This window comes from Gadus morhua, chromosome 20 (genome assembly GCF_902167405.1).
Source record: "Gadus morhua chromosome 20, gadMor3.0, whole genome shotgun sequence".
NCBI classification, from domain to species: Eukaryota; Metazoa; Chordata; class Actinopteri; order Gadiformes; family Gadidae; genus Gadus; species Gadus morhua.
In genome coordinates this window covers 9102910-9120814 of record NC_044067.1, presented here as the reverse complement: position 1 = coordinate 9120814, position 17905 = coordinate 9102910, and the positions used below count along the sequence as shown (strand labels likewise).

The 17905-nt window shown below is 44.0% G+C and overlaps 1 protein-coding gene across 3 annotated transcripts; it reads left to right on the top strand.

Moving 5' to 3' along the window:
• The first annotated feature begins 84 nt into the window (after positions 1-84).
• Positions 85-16445, top strand: LOC115533539 (1-acyl-sn-glycerol-3-phosphate acyltransferase gamma). Of its 3 annotated transcripts, none has more exons than XM_030344081.1 (10): positions 85-377; positions 7029-7086; positions 7207-7441; positions 8272-8441; positions 8902-9063; positions 9998-10151; positions 11268-11370; positions 12215-12290; positions 12855-13053; positions 13660-16445. In XM_030344081.1, exons 3-10 carry the CDS (start codon positions 7264-7266, stop codon positions 13749-13751), a joined length of 1134 nt encoding a protein of 377 aa, XP_030199941.1. In that variant the 5' UTR covers positions 85-377; positions 7029-7086; positions 7207-7263; the 3' UTR covers positions 13752-16445. The 3 variants fall into 3 exon arrangements, with proteins under 3 accessions (XP_030199941.1, XP_030199942.1, XP_030199943.1); XM_030344082.1 differs by lacking the exon at positions 85-377 and adding an exon at positions 1375-1475; XM_030344083.1 differs by lacking the exon at positions 85-377 and adding an exon at positions 3915-4386.
• The last annotated feature ends 1460 nt before the right edge of the window (positions 16446-17905 follow it).

Below are 17905 nucleotides of genomic sequence, written 5' to 3'. Positions count from 1 at the left end.
AATTGATGGGAAAGGCCGAAGGCCACTTCCTTCCCTACCTGCTGGTCTCTTCACGGTGTTATCTTAACTCCGTATAAAATTTCATGCAATAACAGCCTGGATATCACACCGGAGTTGCTCTAAAAAGTTGCTGAACGTTATCGAATGAATGAGGGGCGGACCGGATGTTGTCCGTCTTCTCTGATTCGCTTTGGGGGCAGTATGGTGTTGTAACCGGCAAACATAGCACTATAAACACTGAATTTGGTTTGAATGTCCGAATTGGGACATAGCCACGTTAAGACCCCTGGCCTGAAGGAAAGAGCCTAGCGCCAGACCGTGTATATTCCTAAGCAGAGGCTGGAGCGACTCGTCCCACTCTCTGACGGATACTGAAGGTAAGCGACGCTGCCGCTGGGTCCTCACGGTCAGCTAACCGCTGAGCTAACCGGCCTTGCTGCATGCTTTTCTACAAACGCAGGGTGTCTCGTTCGAATATTGCGATGTAGACGTATGTGTTGTCCAGAACAACGGTTTCACACAAACTAGTCAGTGTGTTCAACTGAGGAGAATCCCCTTTAAATTAAATGTATTGGACAGCATCAATCGTGTTAGCCCGGCTAACCCATCTTAGCCCTGGCGTCCTGTGCACCAGCTGCAGTCCTACAACAGGCATTCACCTTTTTATATACCAGTAAAGACTGTGATAAAGGATGACCTCTCTCTCTCCAATCACTTATTGAAGCCCGCTTGCTTCTATGTTGGTTTATTCAAATGTGTTCAACCAATCTGCATGAACCATGCATGTATCGCGTGAAGAAAGTTGCTACCGCGGTTGCTACTTGCTTATGCTACTTCCGATATTCTTGAAGATAGATGCTCTGGAGTGTTTTTTAAAGTTGATGTTGAGGCATTTTAAATTGGCATATTTGTCCAAAGGAAACATCGAAATATGTAACAACTAAAATGCACTTGAAGCAACAAAAAGTGATAATTGACGTGTGAATAAACTGCACAGGACGCAGGTGTTCGGGGCTGTCTTGGGTCCTCTCGTCGGGTTTGACCATACAGTATGGGACACGTATTATTATTTTTTGATATATTTTTTTACATTTGCGGTACTCCTAATCCTTGATCCCTATTTAATGACATGACTTGCTGACAGTTTCCAGTAACACTGGGTGATTTAAGTAATGCGAGGAAGTGATTAAGAAACATAAAATGGCACTGTGGGGTAAAGAAGCATGTGCATTGAGATATAACTTGAAACTGGACTACGGCACCATATCAGATTTCTTATTAACTTATTGCAATAATAAAGAGCATGGCTTTCCCTGCACCCCCGGCAGCATATGCGCTGGTTGGCCGAGGCTTGACGTGCACAGTGTCGCACCACCGGCGGGTTACTACAGTTCACTAACGTCTGCTGTTCTTTGGCCAAGGTTAACTTTGCTCTAGTTTGAACCAGCATTGCTGTATGTGCGATTAACACAGAGGCAAGTATAATGACCGATCTGTGCTTAATCAATGGGGGGTTATTTCAGTAGTAAATGGTTTAATTATTAAGCATTTCTTTGTAAAATAGGAAAAAATATACATTTGGTGTATTATTATTTTGTATAGCATCGTGTATTTTCGACCAATATTGCCTTGTTTATTGTGTGGTGCTGCAGATACTAGTTCTGTACTATGTATTTATTTGCACGATATCCAGAGTTTGGACATATACGATAATGTTCACCTACAGGGGGTGAGGGGGGACGGTTGGTCTGGTAAGGGTACAAAGCAATGTCTTGTCCATGAGGCTCTAGTGCCCTCGGTGATCATGAAAAGGGGCTTGGACTTAGAATGTCTGCTCTGTGTTGATATGTTGGAACTTATCATTTTAGCCTCCTAACAAACAGCCAATGCTCGTTGAATGTAGGCTTATTTTTTTAAGCACATGGTTTTTGATTATCTGTTGTTTCAACTAGGCATCTTATGGCAAGTTTATTTGAATAGCACCATTCTTACACAAGACCATCCATAGTGCTTTACAAAGGAAGAAATCTGTTAATCTTAGAACTAACATTAAGCTAGTATGTCAAAGGTTATCTTCATTCATTTATGATGATAATGAAACGGCCTGTTCCCTCGAAGACTGCTTATCTTAAGCGGAACAGTTAGAAGCAGTTTGGGTCCAAGAGATGACTAATGTACTTTTTTTTGTTGCAACAATAGTTGGCAGAACTTCAATGTGTGTTTAACCATATTCCCCCGCTTACTTATATTTGTGGTACACATTCTAAACGGCTTTAGGTTAATTCTTGTTCAGCAATGCTATCTGAATCGTGTGATTTGTTTTAATGGAATGTGCCACCTGTGTATATTGCTGAATTATATTACATCACTGGTGTATGATTTATGCTTATCCAGGTGACTCGTTTGTAATATTGAGTCCCTTGGGTAAAAACACTTAAGACAGTGGGCATTATGTGGAATATAAAATAGTATCCATTTATTGACAGTTTTGTAGCTTACAAAGTGGATAATGAAACATAAAACATACGTGTTTTTTTTATATTTTAAATGGATTTTACAAATGTCCTCCTCCACTAAAAGGAATAACCCATTGAAACTGAATTAACCTTGGCTGACGCCAAAAAAAGAAATGGGTCTAGGAGGTTTCCAACACCTCCAACAAAGGGAACCAAAATGACCCTGGCCTGACTTTATATTTGTCAGACCTTTTAAGAAACGAGCAATATTGCTTTAATGCTTTTAGTGGATTGATGCAAGTAAGGACAACAAGCCAACATACCTTTTTCTAAGGCAAAAAAAGATGAGAACAATGAAAGATATGTGAGCTGTCAAAAACTGTAATGCTGACTATTTCAAAATTATTTGTTCTCCGCTCTCATATCGTCATATGGCTTACATAGGCTTACATGAAGAGTAATGAGGAACCCTATATTCTACAGATCGGGTCTCTTCTATATCAACCTGCACTGTCCAAGCATTCAAATTAGCCATTGACAGAGGGCTAGCGTCACCAGCATATCACCGGCAACCCCCCCGGTGCATTCCCACATGGGACTTGTAGTCTAAATGACCTTGACAGTCACAATACATTTCCATCTGCATTCCTACAGGGCCTCAAGGCCTAGCAAGTAGCAATGCTTCCTCTGGCCTTTGATGTGGCTTAGAAAGATACCTTGACCCACTGGATATTCCTAATACCTTTTGACAAGCCATGACACTCGGCTTGACTGAATCAAACTGGACATTGGTCCTGTTTTGTTAGACTCCAAAAACCCATTTTATGGATTTGGACTTCAGCTTGCATGACGGACCAACTCTGAGGAAAACTTTGTAGGAGAAGCCTTGATTGTTGAATGTTAATTCTGGAGCTCTTGATAATCACTTTAAGGGTGAAATTTCAAGGGATTATCAATAAAAAGTACTGGTTTTGTTTGATGCAGTCCACCTCAGAGAAAATAATACAAATACTTAAAGAGCACCTATTTTTTCTTTTTTATGAGTATAAACGTTGTTATAATGATTTATAGTCATATTTAACCATACTGAAGTGTCAAATAATGACGTACATGCATTTAGACGTATTCCCTGCTGACTGTCTGGGGTGGCTGTGAAGAGCGCTAAACACTAGGGTCGCCATTCCCTTGTTGAAATTTCCGGGATTTATCGACGTAGAACAATCCGGGTTTTCCATGTATAGCAGAGATGGATTGTGATAGCCGTTTTTATCTTATTTTCTACCTGGTAATCATAGGTGCTGCCACGCTGACTCCGCCCTTGTACTGGAGGGTCCAGCCCTCTTGGTCAACGGTAATGAAGGGTGACATATCCAGGGTGCCTGTACCTTGCTAATCAGGCCTAATCTCATCCTCTGGATTAGTGGAAGGGAATGCATGGAAGATACCGCTTACAATTCCAAAAGCAAGCTACCACCTATCCACCAAACAGTGTTTTGTGGACTCTATTGAAGGGCCTACACTGAGTTATTTGTTCTATTTCCCGTGTAAAATTGGGGCGGCCGTGTTTTTGGATTATTCCCCCACCTGCGCTCTTAACCTGCCGTCTGGGATCTTGGCGTTCCCAAATCCACTCCTGTGCTGATTGAGCACTTCCACCACTGGGATCTTACCTCGTTCTTGCTGTCATCATCATAATCTCGCCCTCCCGGTTTCCTTCTGTGAGATTAACATGGCCGCGAAGCAGGACAGACTGTGACTTTTCCTCGTACCGTTCCCCCGTTTTGTCGCTTGATCTATTTAATCAAGTTTTCCCGTGATTCGAGGTTGGTATACTATACGGAGCCAAAATGCTGAACCAGAGTGCTGTGATGATCTTCACTGGGATCTGTGGGGCATTGGTGGTAATGGCCATTGCCTACTACGTCTACTGGTAAGCATAAAGGAAGAGGAGGTTTGGCCTCCTACCAAAGGCCTGGGTACCGCTTTTCAATTGAAATTCTGAAGATTGCTTGTTTTTTATGTATTAAATGTGGCCTGTCAAGCTACCTTTTTGTAACCCGTGACAACTCCTTCGCTTGGTGTTTTCACGAAGGAGCTGATTATTATGGCAGTCGATTAATATTTTCTTTTAAATTACCTAATTTGGAAACTCCAACGGTGTCCCTGCCAAAACTGTGCAAGAACAGTGAATGCCTGGTTTTCCCTGCTACGACCGTTTCAGCCTTATCAGTGCTGTAAGCCACACTAGACAATGCTACATGGGATTGGTTGCTATGGACGCTGTATCCATGTGATGTGGAACAGAACCAGCTGTCTCCACTTTAAGAAGCTTTCAACCACTCTGCGTCTCTTATCTTCCCTTTTAGACTGAGCAAAGAGACATAAATTGTGAAGAAAAGGATTCCGAGGCAGCTACCTGGCTGACGCTACCTGCTTGCTCGACTAGTCTTCAGCTGCCTGCCATCTTTTAACTCCCTGTCAAAACGTTAGCATCTAGCTTTGCAGGGTTTGGCACGCTGCTAGGCCTTGGGCATGCAATTTCTTGTCTCAAAATCCTAAATCTTCTAACATTTGTATTTGTCCTTCATGTGACACAGGCATTGTCAGTGCATGTGACATCTTTTTTTTTTCTTCAGATACTGGCTTCTATTGAATCTAGTATATTTAATATCTACCACTCACCCACTCCTCTAAAGTACTGTTTGTTATTGCCTTTTATTCAAATAAATCTTTAATTTAACAACCTTGCAGTGGGAACTTGCTTGGAGGTTTGATACTTTGCAGTATCAGTGGTTCCGAGAATCAATGGATCCTTCTGTGATTCTTCCTCAAGTAGTCCTTCCGTTTTCTACTCCTTTGAGGGTTGTCTCTAGAACGTGTGGGATGAGGAAATTACACTTTCCAATTGAAGAAATGATTTGCATCAACAGATGCATGCTCGTGAGTTTTCCCCGAAGGCCTGAGCGCACCTCAAACCTTCAGAGAATATGTAAACCGTAGGTTGCAGTCAATAAATTGCATAGGGACAAGATCCTCCTTTAGGGATATTCTCCTAGTTTTGCCTCAAGGAATTATTGAAGTACGTTCTTTCTTTGTAACATTATATAGCTTTGGATAGTTTACCTTTTTTAGATCTTTAAGTGGGTGGATATGAATCTGTCTCTAGTCCTCCCACTCTGTCTCGGCCTATAAATTGCCTTCGCTGAAACATGATGCTTTAAAGAGTAACGACACTAGGTCCAACTTTGCATGCTTGGTGAACCCACCTATCCGCGGCACAATAGAAACACACCCTCATAAAAATAACCCTGCATTGCAAAGAAGCAAACCGCTCATGCTCAATTTAAAGGAATTCATTTAGGACTAAGAATTACAAACTTCCTTTTTGACACATTTGTTTTAATAATCTCCTTCAATGCAGGCCTTATATTTATTGGATATGTTTTGATCAGTTATTTTCCAGTGTATGCCAGAATGAAAATAAACATCTGCTGCTTGGATTAGGGCATGCGTATTAGACCAGATAGCTAGCTATACGATTAGTATTACTGAGTAGCTCAACTTTAAGTATTGCTCATCCTCTACAATGGAATTATTCTTATTCTTTAAAACATTACCAGGATCAAGATTAAAATATGGGTTGTACAGCACCCTCCCTACCCCAGCGTGCTCTTTTCCCTACGAGGCGGTAGGACTTCACAATTAATGACATATTCATCGAGCTCACGATTTTGGCCTCTGATGCATACATCTAATTTAATACACACGGGCCGTCATATACGAATCTCAGCACAAACAATTGCTCAGCTCAACACAATAGCTGCCAGGTAATCAATATAATTTGTCATTATCTTGCAGTCCTAGAAGGCTGGCAGCATGGGTCTTGGTCTTGCATGCTACCACAGTTTGAAAGTTTCCCTGCAGACCAGTGCAGGTTGATGGGGTCACTTGCTGGTTGATGGTGACCGCAGGGCCTGTGCTGCAGTCGGACAAGGGAGGAAATCAAATGATAACTAAACGGATGGCTGTCCCTGTTATGGGCTTGGAAGGGAATATAATGAGGGGGTAAGAAAGGCGATGATCACCAGTGGGAGGGGGACGTATCAAGAACTCAGTCAACTGGATTGTTATGGTTTCACCTGCGGCAGTGGTGGAGATCTTGTGGTGTTAATGTGTGTGCCGTGGGTGTATTCTTGAGTGCTACATTGAGCCGCGGCGCTGAAGAAGGTGCAGTGTTTCATGTTTTGATCTGCTATGAAATTTTTTATCATACTAGGCCAATTCAAATGCAAGGTTTTTCCCTGGCTTTTCCTTCGGTTGCTAGATGCTTCCACTATGGTCTCCACGCATTATTTTCTAAAGGGGAAACCTGTACAAATGTTTTGCAATTTTCATAATTTGTATCACACTGTTGTCAGGTTCTTTTTGTAGTAGAAACTGTGTGTGTTTTGCTGACAATGTAGTCACGGTATAGAGGAAGAGGGAAGGGATTTCGCTTGCAGGGGTTTCTTGTGTAATATTTGCTCTTCACATACCGTACAGCTAACCTGTCTCCCCTCTTTCTGTCCCCAGGTCTGTACTACTGTCCGAAGGCCCCTGCAAGCGAGGATTATAAAACGACCCCACCGTGGTAAGTTGTAGTTTACTATTACTTTTGGATCCATGCACAAATCTCTTGTCTGGGGTCCAACATTCTGTGTCTCTCTGTCCCTCTCTGTCTCACTCTGTGCGCGTGTGTTTCGCCTGGCAGGTCGGCCGGCAGAGTGTGTAGAGAGGAGCCTAGCTGGGCTCCCTGGGCTCCACCACCATGGGTCTGCTAACCTACCTGAAGAGCCTCTTCATCCTGCAGCTGCTGATGGGCTTCGTGTTCGTCGTGAGCGGCCTCATCATCAACTTCATCCAGCTCTGCACCTGTGTCCTCTGGCCCTTCAACAAGCAGCTGTACCGCCGGATCAACTGCCGGCTCTCCTATTCTCTCTGGAGCCGTGAGTGTCCAACGCCTCACCCACACACACACGTCTGGAGGGGGGGGCATGGGAGGCATGGGAGGCATGCACCCAGCAGGGTACTTGGAAAGTTATTTGAGGCCAATGCGACGAGCCGTCTATCGGAACAGGTCTATTCTCCGAGTCGCACCGCAGGGTAATATCTGCGTTTTTTCCGCTGAGATGGCAGATGGTTTTAGGTGTCTTGAATGTTAAAACATGACGTATAGTAACGGGATTGTGTTCTCATGAAAATAACTTCCTTAAACAAGAGCTTATGTCAACTAAGTACATTTCATTGGCACTCTGTATGGGCTAATGCATGCACTTCAGAATTTAAAGTCAGTGTTGACAGTCAGTAAGTGGTACATTTATTTAAAGTCTTCCAACTGTAAGGGCCATGATTGGTGTACTCTATAACCTGTGGGTTCGGTGTGCTGAATAAATGTCATCTTGGCCAACAGCAGCCCTGCTCATGATCTATGGAAGATAGGCCTTACTAGATGGATTTCTATGAGTATTTTTAGATTTTGCAGATCACTTCCGGTCACCACTAAGTAAGGATAACAACGTGGTTTAGAACAAGAAAGAAACTCATCTTCTTCTTCTGCTTTATATGGAACCTTCTTCTGCTTTAGCTGGCCAAAACATGATTACATCTATCACAAGGGCACCCGCTGAAGCTGCTATATTCGTGCCTCATGAATGATCATGGTCCTCAAGTAGAACTTTCTGAAAAACCTCTTGAGTCGAGTTGTACTCGTACAAACAGTAATTATGGCTAGCCCTCAAACAAGGTGTAATGACGCTTTCATCTTCCCCCGCCTCAGAGCTGGTGATGCTTCTGGAGTGGTGGTCAGGCACGGATTGCACGCTCTACACAGACCAGGCCACGGTGGACTCATTCGGCAAAGAGCACGCCATCATCATCCTCAACCACAACTATGAGATCGACTTCCTCTGTGGCTGGACCATGTGTGAGAGATATGGCATCCTAGGGGTGAGTGTACACTGTGTCTCTCGCCCCCCCCAGGTCTTGTTTTAGTTTGCCTGATAATTAGTGCTGTCAGTTAAACGCGTTATTAACGGCGTTAACGCAAATCAATTTTAACAGCGTTCATTTTTTTATCGCGCGATTAATGCAATTCTTGCATTAATCGCTCAAAACAAAGAAGCAGTAGCCTGACTACTATGTTCATGGTAGTATGTTTGTATGTTCATCGTTTAATTGCAATAAAGGCTTTTTTTTTTTGTATCGTCCTGTTCTGATCAGTATATGCCAATGTTGTTATCAATAAAAAAACATTTGCACTGGCACTGCTGATAATAAATCCCACCTATATACCCTTTTCAAAGGAAGAATGTGAATTGGACTTCACATCTTTTTTTAAGTGGCTGGATGAGATCAAGACTACCGAAGATGAAATGGCATTAATTTGTGTTTTTTATCTTACACGCAGAGTTCAAAGGTGTTAGCCAAACACGAGCTACTGAAGGTGCCTCTGATTGGCTGGACCTGGTACTTCCTGGAGATCGTCTTCTGCAAAAGGAGGTGGGAGGAGGACCGGGACACGGTCTTCAAGGGCCTGGACGCGTTGAAGGACTACCCAGAGTTTATGTGGGTAGGTACATGGACGTCTGATGAAAGCAAAAGGCTCTTTCTGAAATGGAAGCTGTTTACTTTCTCACGTAGTTAGGTTTAGGACATGGTTAGGGTATCCACGCCAAAGAAAAACGTAGGCTATGAAAAGGGTGGGTTTTGGTGGATTGACGCAAAGGATTCTCTTTCCATTGAACATGTTTGAACAACATTCGGAGGAACCAGTTGTTTTTTTTTACACCTCCGTCCTTATAGTAACCACCAGCTGTATTCAAAACGACTCGGCAGGAGGCAAATTGTTTATTTTGCCTTCAGGACATGCACAAACTGCAGGGTTCGGGCCAGTGCATATTTCATCTCGTGCACTTCAAAAAAATAGGTTTTCCTGCTGTGCTTTGATATGGTAAAAAAAAAGACCTCAGATGAAAGATAAGGTCAGGAGAACGGACGTACAGAGCATCTCTTTGGTGGACCGTGTGTCCCAGTATTAGGGTTTTATATTTGTATTAACATAAAAGCAAGTCTCTGGATGTTTCTAGGTCAGTAGGGCTCCTGTATTCACTTCTAACCCACTCCCTAGAGGTGTGCAAGACCCATCGGGTCATTTTGTATATTTTCTGTAAAAGATGTCTTGTCTCCTCGCTCTCGGTTCTGGCCTGCCTTGTGGAGATTAGGCAAATCGCTGGTTGATCTGATTACCAGGCCCCAAAGTCGTACATCAAGTCACGTCGCAGTGACATGGCTTTCGAGGGCAGCCCGAGCTATTTACGACACGCTTTATCTCCAAGACGATGACTTAGTTACAACAGACGGTTTTGTTAAGGCTCTATTAAGTATTGTGTAATTGATCGTTGGTAAAGCTTGTTTAGGGGGCACTGGGAAACAGCGAAAGCAAAATAGTGATGTCTCTGTCTGGCCGTCTATTTATTACAAGTCTTTTTATTCCCTTTTGGTAGTTCCTGCTGTACTGCGAGGGCACCCGCTTCACAGAGAAGAAACATGAGATCAGCATGCAGGTGGCAGAGAGCAAAGGACTGCCCCGACTCAAGTACCACCTCCTCCCCCGAACCAAAGGCTTCACTACCACCCTGCAGTGTCTCAAGGGCACAGGTGAGACACATACGCACACAAGTACATGTGAATATAAACGAAAGCCCCTAACCTTTGTAGAAAGAAGTCCTAGTTCGGTTACCACAGAGCTTTAATGTAGCCTCCAATTTTCCGAAGTCATTAGTTCCATAGTATGAGAGTAGCCAAACTTGAATTTAGCGAACGCTTTTATCCAAAGCGACTTACATTTGTCAGAAGAAAGAGAAACAATATATTGCTGTTGGTTCAGTAAAAATATTCATAAAAACAGGTGCTAAGTACATATGATTACTTGGTTAACCAATTTCCTGTAAATACAACAAAAGGATAAGATGCTACACAATGCTATGTACTAGGGGCCTACTTCCAATCCTCACAAATTAAATAAGGTTTGAATGCTGTGTTAAGGTTCTGATTGGTTTGTACGGCGGTACTGATACTATTCACACAACACGGGATTGCTGGTGACTGATCACCATTAAAGGAAAATTCATCGCTAGAAATAGCCTTTGGTTTCCTGGTGTCCGCATTTAAACATTGAAATAGCTGCTAAATAAGTCAATTAGCAAAGCCTTTCTAAAACCTTTTTAATTAACTCTCGCCTCAACCTCTTATTTCTATGGCCGCAACTTCCTAGTGGGAGTGCCCCCATCGAAGACCGACTTTTCGGCCAAACCTCAAGTATTTAATAATATTAGTCACCAGTTACTATAATATCTCTCCCTCGCTCTAGCCTGTTCTCAAACTGGAGGGCAGGTGTCAAAAGTGCTACTGAAGTACTCGTAACTCGAATAATGTTTGAGAATCCTAACACAAACTAACAAAGGATAACTGTCATCCCATGTTTGGCCAGGCTTTTTTGGTGATGGCTGCCGTTACCTCAACTGAAGTGTTATATACATTTTAATGTTATCCATGGGATATTTGGACTAAATGTAACAACCTGCTACATGCGGTTTTCGAATATGCATGCGCAATTACACTAAACAAATTTTGAATAATAAATATTTTTTTCATGAATCCCCAGAGATTTGAATGCCTAGTATTTGGATATCTGGGCTTAGATGTTGGCTCTACTCATTCCCATTGAGATTTCCCATGATGTATTAACCCTGTTGCATCCCTTGTTGTTCCCAGTTTCTGCCGTCTACGATGTGACACTCAACTTCAAAGACCAGCAGACACCAACTCTGCTGGGCATCGTGCAGGGCAAGAAGTACAAAGCTGACTTGAAGATCAAGTGAGTACAGCCTTCTCCCCCCCCCCCCCCTCCCCCCTTGTGTTCTGCTTGAACGATTAAGACTTGGTCGTCAAGTGGTCGGTGTCAGGATGATGCATTAGTCTGCCAAAGCCCCCTCCAAAAGCCCATCTCATGTAGGGTTGCGTCCGATGGACATTATGCATAGTATGCCCCTTGAAGGCCAACAGCTCCGCAGGAAGGGGCTCTGAATCTTGGCTTGTGTCCTAACACTCTTCAGGCCTCAACGGGCTTGAGGCCGTTAGTAATGTGAAAGCCAGTGACAGTTCCCCTCTCCCACCTCCCCTCTGAAAAGAGGCCTGAGGCAGGGAACAAGATGGAGGTGGGCCACAGGTGAAATTCAGGATTTAGTTGGCAAGCCGACGACATTTCATACATTTCATTCCCCCTAAGAGCATTTCATTCCCTCTAAGAGCATATAGGAATTGCAGCTACTCAATCCAATAAAGTCAACTCAAAAATGATAAATGTGCATTTGTTTTTTGTTTTTTTAATGAATCAAATAAGCTGCATTTGATTGGGAGCAGCCAAATACATGGTTAAGAATATCAAGTTTCCCTGGTGCCCGCCCGTCTAGCAAAGGCACGAGCTTGGTCAGGACTGTGCTAGAGACTAGGTAAAAGTTCACTGCAGCAAATAGACTTAATAGCAGGGCTCCCAGGTGGAGCTGTGGTGGCCAATAGGTTTTGTGGCGGCCTCCAGTGGTCAGAACGGCTATTACGGACTCTTCCACACGCTCAGCAGTTCTGTGATCTTCTCTTGCTCTCCCCCTTTTTAGCTGACATATTCTCTCTTTCTCTTTCTCTCTCTCTCCCATCAACTCCAGGCGATTCCCTGTGGAAGAGATCCCAGAGGATGAGAAAGAGTGTGCCAGCTGGCTGCATAAGCTCTATCAGGAAAAGGTAAGGTCACATGGTGTTAAAGGGACCCAACAAGGAAGTTGGTCCACATTTGATTTCAAGCCGTCAGCGCTTTCTTTTATTACTTGACCCCCCCCCCCCCCTTTTTAGTACATCCCGAAATTAAGGCTCTCACTGCTGTTCAGAAATGTGTCTTATATTTTTCCTGTTATCAGCTAATTAGTGTGGCAGATGGTAATGCATCACAGACACTGCCACGCTCTCAGTTCCGCTGACTTTGGGTATCTCGTGGGGGGGCAGAGGAGCATGCTGGCATTTAGCTGTTCGCTAGGGCCTGGAGTTGGCATTCATGCAATCACGGAGATGTTCATCGCAGTTTGACATTTAAAATCTAAGCAATTATTTAAACAGCAGGCACAGGTCTGCTGTGATGCCTTACGCTGGTGCAAACACTTGAGGGGACCTTCAATAAGGAGCATGTCACCACGTATACCAAGATAATGACGCAGGACTTAAAAGTGGTGTAGTAGCCCTTTTCTAGAAGTGTGGTGTTTCTTTGCTAATAAACTCTGTGCTGTCCCGTCCCGCTCCGGTGCCCCGGCGCAGGACGCCCTCCAAGAGCACTACCACAAGGAGGGCAGCTTCCCCGGGCCCACCATCATCCCTCCCCGACGCCTGTGGACGCTACTCAACTTCCTGTTCTGGGCCACCCTGCTGCTCTCGCCCCTCATCAACTTCGCCTACGGCGTGGCAGTCAGCGGCTCGCCCCTCCTCATCATCGGCTTCCTCCTCTTCCTCATCGGAGGTAGGTGCCCGGCTCACGGCTTCAACAACACCCCCGTGCAGCTGGGGGGGGGGGGGGGGGGGGGGGGGGGGGGTCTTTCAACGTGGCGTCCATTCTACATTGCCGCCATGTCAATGGATGGGTTAGAGTGTTGCAATGAGCCGCAGTCTCAAATTCAACTCGTGCTTCCCCGGGTTGCAGGGTCGTGTTGCAACAATACTGTACAACAGTAGTGGGATTATGCTGCCTGATGCTGTACATATTCATGCGTTCCATTTAATTTATTTTCAATACGTTTCTGTATTAATGGGATAATTCCAAAGAAGAGCAAGTTAGTGGATTGAGGTATAATGCCGGTGTTGTAACACGTAGAGTAACTGTATCTCAGATGACTGTCTCGACACATGCCGCTCGTGTCTTGTGCCGACTGTTTGGGGTGTTATTAATCTCTGCATGGCAAAACGGACAAAGCGTCTTAACAACTTGAGCTCTCGCCACTGTCTGACCTGCACTCGTGTTCCTCTAATCTTTCCTTATGCGTCCCCCCCCCCCCCCCCCCCCCCCCCTCATTCTTCTGCACATTCTCTCTCCCTCTCACTCTCTCTCGTCCTCTCTGCCTCTCCGCAGCCTCCATCGCTATCCGTCGTCTCATCGGTGTCACCGAGGTGAACAAGACGGGCTCCAGTTACGGCAACCCGGAGGCCAAGAAGCAAAACTAAAGCTCTTCATCCCCCTGGCCTCCCCTCCTTCCACCCCCTCTGGCCCCGCCCCCTCTGGCCCCGCCCCCTCTGGCCCCGCCCTTCCCCCCCTCTCTGCGTGACCCAGCACACCGGAGTCCACTGGTCTGTAAGCGCCCCCTCTCCTCCCACCACCTCTGTTCTCCCATCGGGATGGGGCACTAAGGCTCAAACTAATGAATCAAATAAACATCAAAGTTTTAAATAATAAATAATGTTAAATGACTTACATGAGACACGATAGAGGGAGAGAGAGAGATGGGGAGGGGGAGAGAAAGAGAATTTAGACTGTTGACCTAGCTTCTCTGGAGTAGACGACGCAGGGATTAATAATAATCCCTTTAAGGACACACTCAAGAACGGGGGTGGGGGAGTGCTTGTACGCCCCCCCCCCCTCCCCCGAACGCCCCACCCACCCGAGTCGTGGACGGCCAATCCGTTTGCGCCGTTTCACCAGGCGCTCCACCTCCACCACAACGCCACGTCTGACGCCCCTCGCCCAACCTCGCCAGGAAGCAGGAAAGAACAACTTATCTTGGTGTCCCCAGGACATTCACCCTTCTGTTGTTGTTCTGTTCCTCATCCCAGCACACGGTTGAAGTTTTCCTGGTATTGTTTCGCTAACTGCGATGAGTAAAGGGCCTCAGTCCCCCTGAGGGCTCGGCCCGGTTCCCCTTGTTGTGGTTGCGTCATGTGTGGGTATTTAATCAACCGTTAGGAACTCGGAACAGGCTCTGAGGTCTCTGGGGACCAGAGAAGGAAGCAGAGTTTTCGATAATGACGATAATGAATAAAGTATCCCGACAAGTAGTCAGAGGGCTTTCATTGGCAGTCACTGAGAACCATTTCTCATTTCCATTTGGCTATTCCCTCTCGACCTTGAAAAGCAATTGCATAAAGTGATTGCTCTTCATCCACCTGATTTCAGCCCCAACCACGTCGAAATCTTAGTAAGATCTTTCAGCACTTGATTTATGTTGTCGGCAGTGTACTGGCAAGTGATACAATCTAATTGTAACATGTCATATGTAAGATAAAAAATCTTTATTGACATAAAATGTAAATGTATCTTTGGTATTCTGGCAACACATTAATATCTGTAAAATAAGCAGTTCACGGTATAAAATAGCTACAACAGACCGCAAACAGCATGGAATTGACAGTGAAGAGCAACACAGCAGCAAACTACATAAAATACATTTTCAGCAGCAGCAGTTTTCATGGGAGGGGGATGTTAGTTGATTATTTCCCTGTTTAGAATGGTCACAGCAGAGCACACTAGTTATTTCTTGTACACATTTTCGCTTGCTAGTGGGACAGGGAGTGAATAGTGAAGGGGTAGGGTAATTTAGAAACCTGGGGGCACTATTTTGGTTATGGACCGATTGTATAGGTTCTGGAGTTGCAATTTTTTTGGCATCTGGTGATCTGGCTGGCCTGGGTGACAACCTCAGCTCCTTCATGTGTCTAACTGAGCAGTTCCCATACAAGGAGACCATGTTAAAGGTGAGACCACCGGCCTGTGTCCTGTTGACCCTAGGCTGCTGGCATTGAAGACCCCAGGTTCCTGCAATATATCTGCAAGAATAATATTCAAACCTTGCCTTAATTCAAGCTGGTTATGCAAAGGAGTGCATATTTATCTTTGTCAACCCCTTATTTTCGTTCCATCAAGGGGTATATCTTTCTTTACCCACCGCAGCGATGTGTTGATCATTAGGGGGTCAGAGCATTGACTAATAATTGACTGCTGTTTTGTTTGAATAGGTAACTTAGCGCTGCTCAGTAGTTAAATGAAGGCTGCATTTCATTTTATACCGTGCTATATGCAGCTCTATATATTACTGTTTTGTGTCCAATATCTCAGTAAAAAAGCTCTCCGGCCGCTTCTGAAAACAGGTTTTAAGGCAGGTTTGAACAGTGACTAAATCGAGTTGCTGAACCCTACATGATCCGACCGCTTTGTCAAGTGACAAAAGTTATAGGCTCTAGAGCCGCCATACCCTTGTGTTCAGAAGAAGAAACGTTATTGGAGTCATACAAGCCTCGATATTATTCAGTGCTGGTTTTTTTTATGCTTTCTGACGGCCAGACATTGAGCAGGGACATGGAGATGTAACGGGGAAGATGTTTTAATACATTTCAAATCGGGGTTGACAACCCGCTGCTTGATTCTGAAGTTTCTATAGAAACTCCCGCCATACATTCCTCCTCCACCATCAGCACCACCACACACACGCACCGGTCCGCTGTTCGCAACTTGCAATCAGAACATATTCAACGTAACTTATTTGCATCAATTGAAAAGAATCAACCCTAAGAACTCATGGAGGTTTATGTCGAGAATTCACTATTCCCTATTTTCCATCCCATTAAGCCAGCAAACTTGTGCGGTCCTGCCCCTCTTGCAGGTCTTCGATAGCTTTGTACAGTAGAGAGGGAAAGAATTAGACATTCGCTGGAGGGGTTTTATTTTGTACTGAAAGGGGGGAATCCACGCCTAACTTAATATTTTTGTGTTCAGATTTTTTGAAAAGAAAAGCACTGCGATCCAACGTTGAACCTCGAAAGTAGTTACTTTAGTGGCACCTCTTGAGTCTTTCTTTTTTTTTTTTAAGTCAAATTTGTATGGGTTTTATTTGATTAACTAAAATATTAAATAATTAAATCACATGATTCTCATGGCATCATTTGGGGTTATATGCGTTTTCAACTATGAAAAGGTGCTTCCTTTTGAACAAAGAAAAATACAGCACTGTTTAAAATGAATTCGACTCAACTTTTCCTAACAGACGTCATTGCGCGACGGAGAGTATTGCTGACCTCTAGCGTCTCTAGCGTTGAACTACAGTTTTCCGAAGTTGGACTACAACAAGCGCTCTTTCGATCCATGCGTTCTTGTAGGCCTATGGATTTCAATCAGGTTGTCGCCAACAGTGAGAATCACTTTGGGCGGACTTGGCCAACGGGAATATTTTAGGCCACTTGAATCCCAATTCACATGAGAAAAAAAAGAGGCTCAACTTATGTTGAAGTTGAAATTAACTGCCCCCAAATGTGAAAGGAAATTTTCTCTGCAAAAAAAGAGAATCCGTAGAGGCCCCCGGTTTTTTGCTGATTACTTTTTTCTTTTCTAGTTTGGGACAGACCGTATAACGGTTGGCACACAGGAAGCGGAAGGGTCAAAAGTCAAAATTAAAATAGTCAAAAGTAACGCTTTGTAAGCTATGTTATTATAGTAAACTAAAGAAAAAATATATTCTAGCTCTGAACATTTTCTTTTCTCAGCCGATTTTTTTTTAATAATACATAGCTATAATAACTGGTTGCTAGGAAGAACAAGCATTTTGTCTATGCAAGCACATTGGTGACTTGTAACTTCAGATTAAGATAACTGTAACTAGTCGTTTTGACATGTAACCAAGGGTAGTACTGCTACTCTTTAATCATAATTTAATTTATATTTTAGTGTCGTAACATTTATAATTCTTGGCTATGTGTAAACTCAACCAGCAGAGGTCACCAGCTAACCACTGCCCAGGCGCCCATTTTGAACATTCCAAAATGCCTTTCAATTAGACAAAATAGTATTAAAAGTTGAATATTATGAAAAATATATAAATCACATCACTACCTAGCTTGCTTACTAATAATATAATAAGAAGAATCACAACACCACCCAGAGTGCCCCTTTTTCCACTTGAGGTGCTAACTTGCAGAGGCGTGACCGGAGGGCCATTCAGGTAAACAAACGTTAAGCAGACTACACCTCAGCAGATTGATGATAATATTCATTAAACTGAACTCGTTCACATTCTGCACTGCTCACGGGTGAGGCTGAGAATATTAATAAACGGGGACAAGTCTTCAGGTATTATACTGGAGTCCTCTTTATTATCACTGAAACCCTCAAGCACTATCCTTGGGTCAAGCCTGAAATGTTGTGCCAGTTGTTTGATGCAAACCTCCTCATAATGGTCATCTAAGGGCACAGTTTGTATCAACGTATCAAGCAAGTCTGTATAATGAGCTTTGTTCTCTGCTGTTGCACTTGGATGTCTGTTTGAACCTGTGCTAATCCTGGTTGTGCACAAAACTACACTGTGCAGCTGCCTGCCTTTTTTCACCTGGAGTAG

What these genes read in the sequence shown, in the direction of transcription:
- LOC115533539 (XM_030344081.1), top strand. Translation starts at nt 7,264, where the DNA reads ATGGGTCTGCTAACCTACCTGAAGAGCCTCTTCATCCTGCAGCTGCTG. An exon ending in ACTACCCAGAGTTTATGTGG is followed by an intron (nt 9,064 to 9,997) that starts GTAGGTACATGG and finishes CCCTTTTGGTAG; the next exon opens with TTCCTGCTGTACTGCGAGGG. An exon ending in GCAGTGTCTCAAGGGCACAG is followed by an intron (nt 10,152 to 11,267) that starts GTGAGACACATA and finishes TGTTGTTCCCAG; the next exon opens with TTTCTGCCGTCTACGATGTG.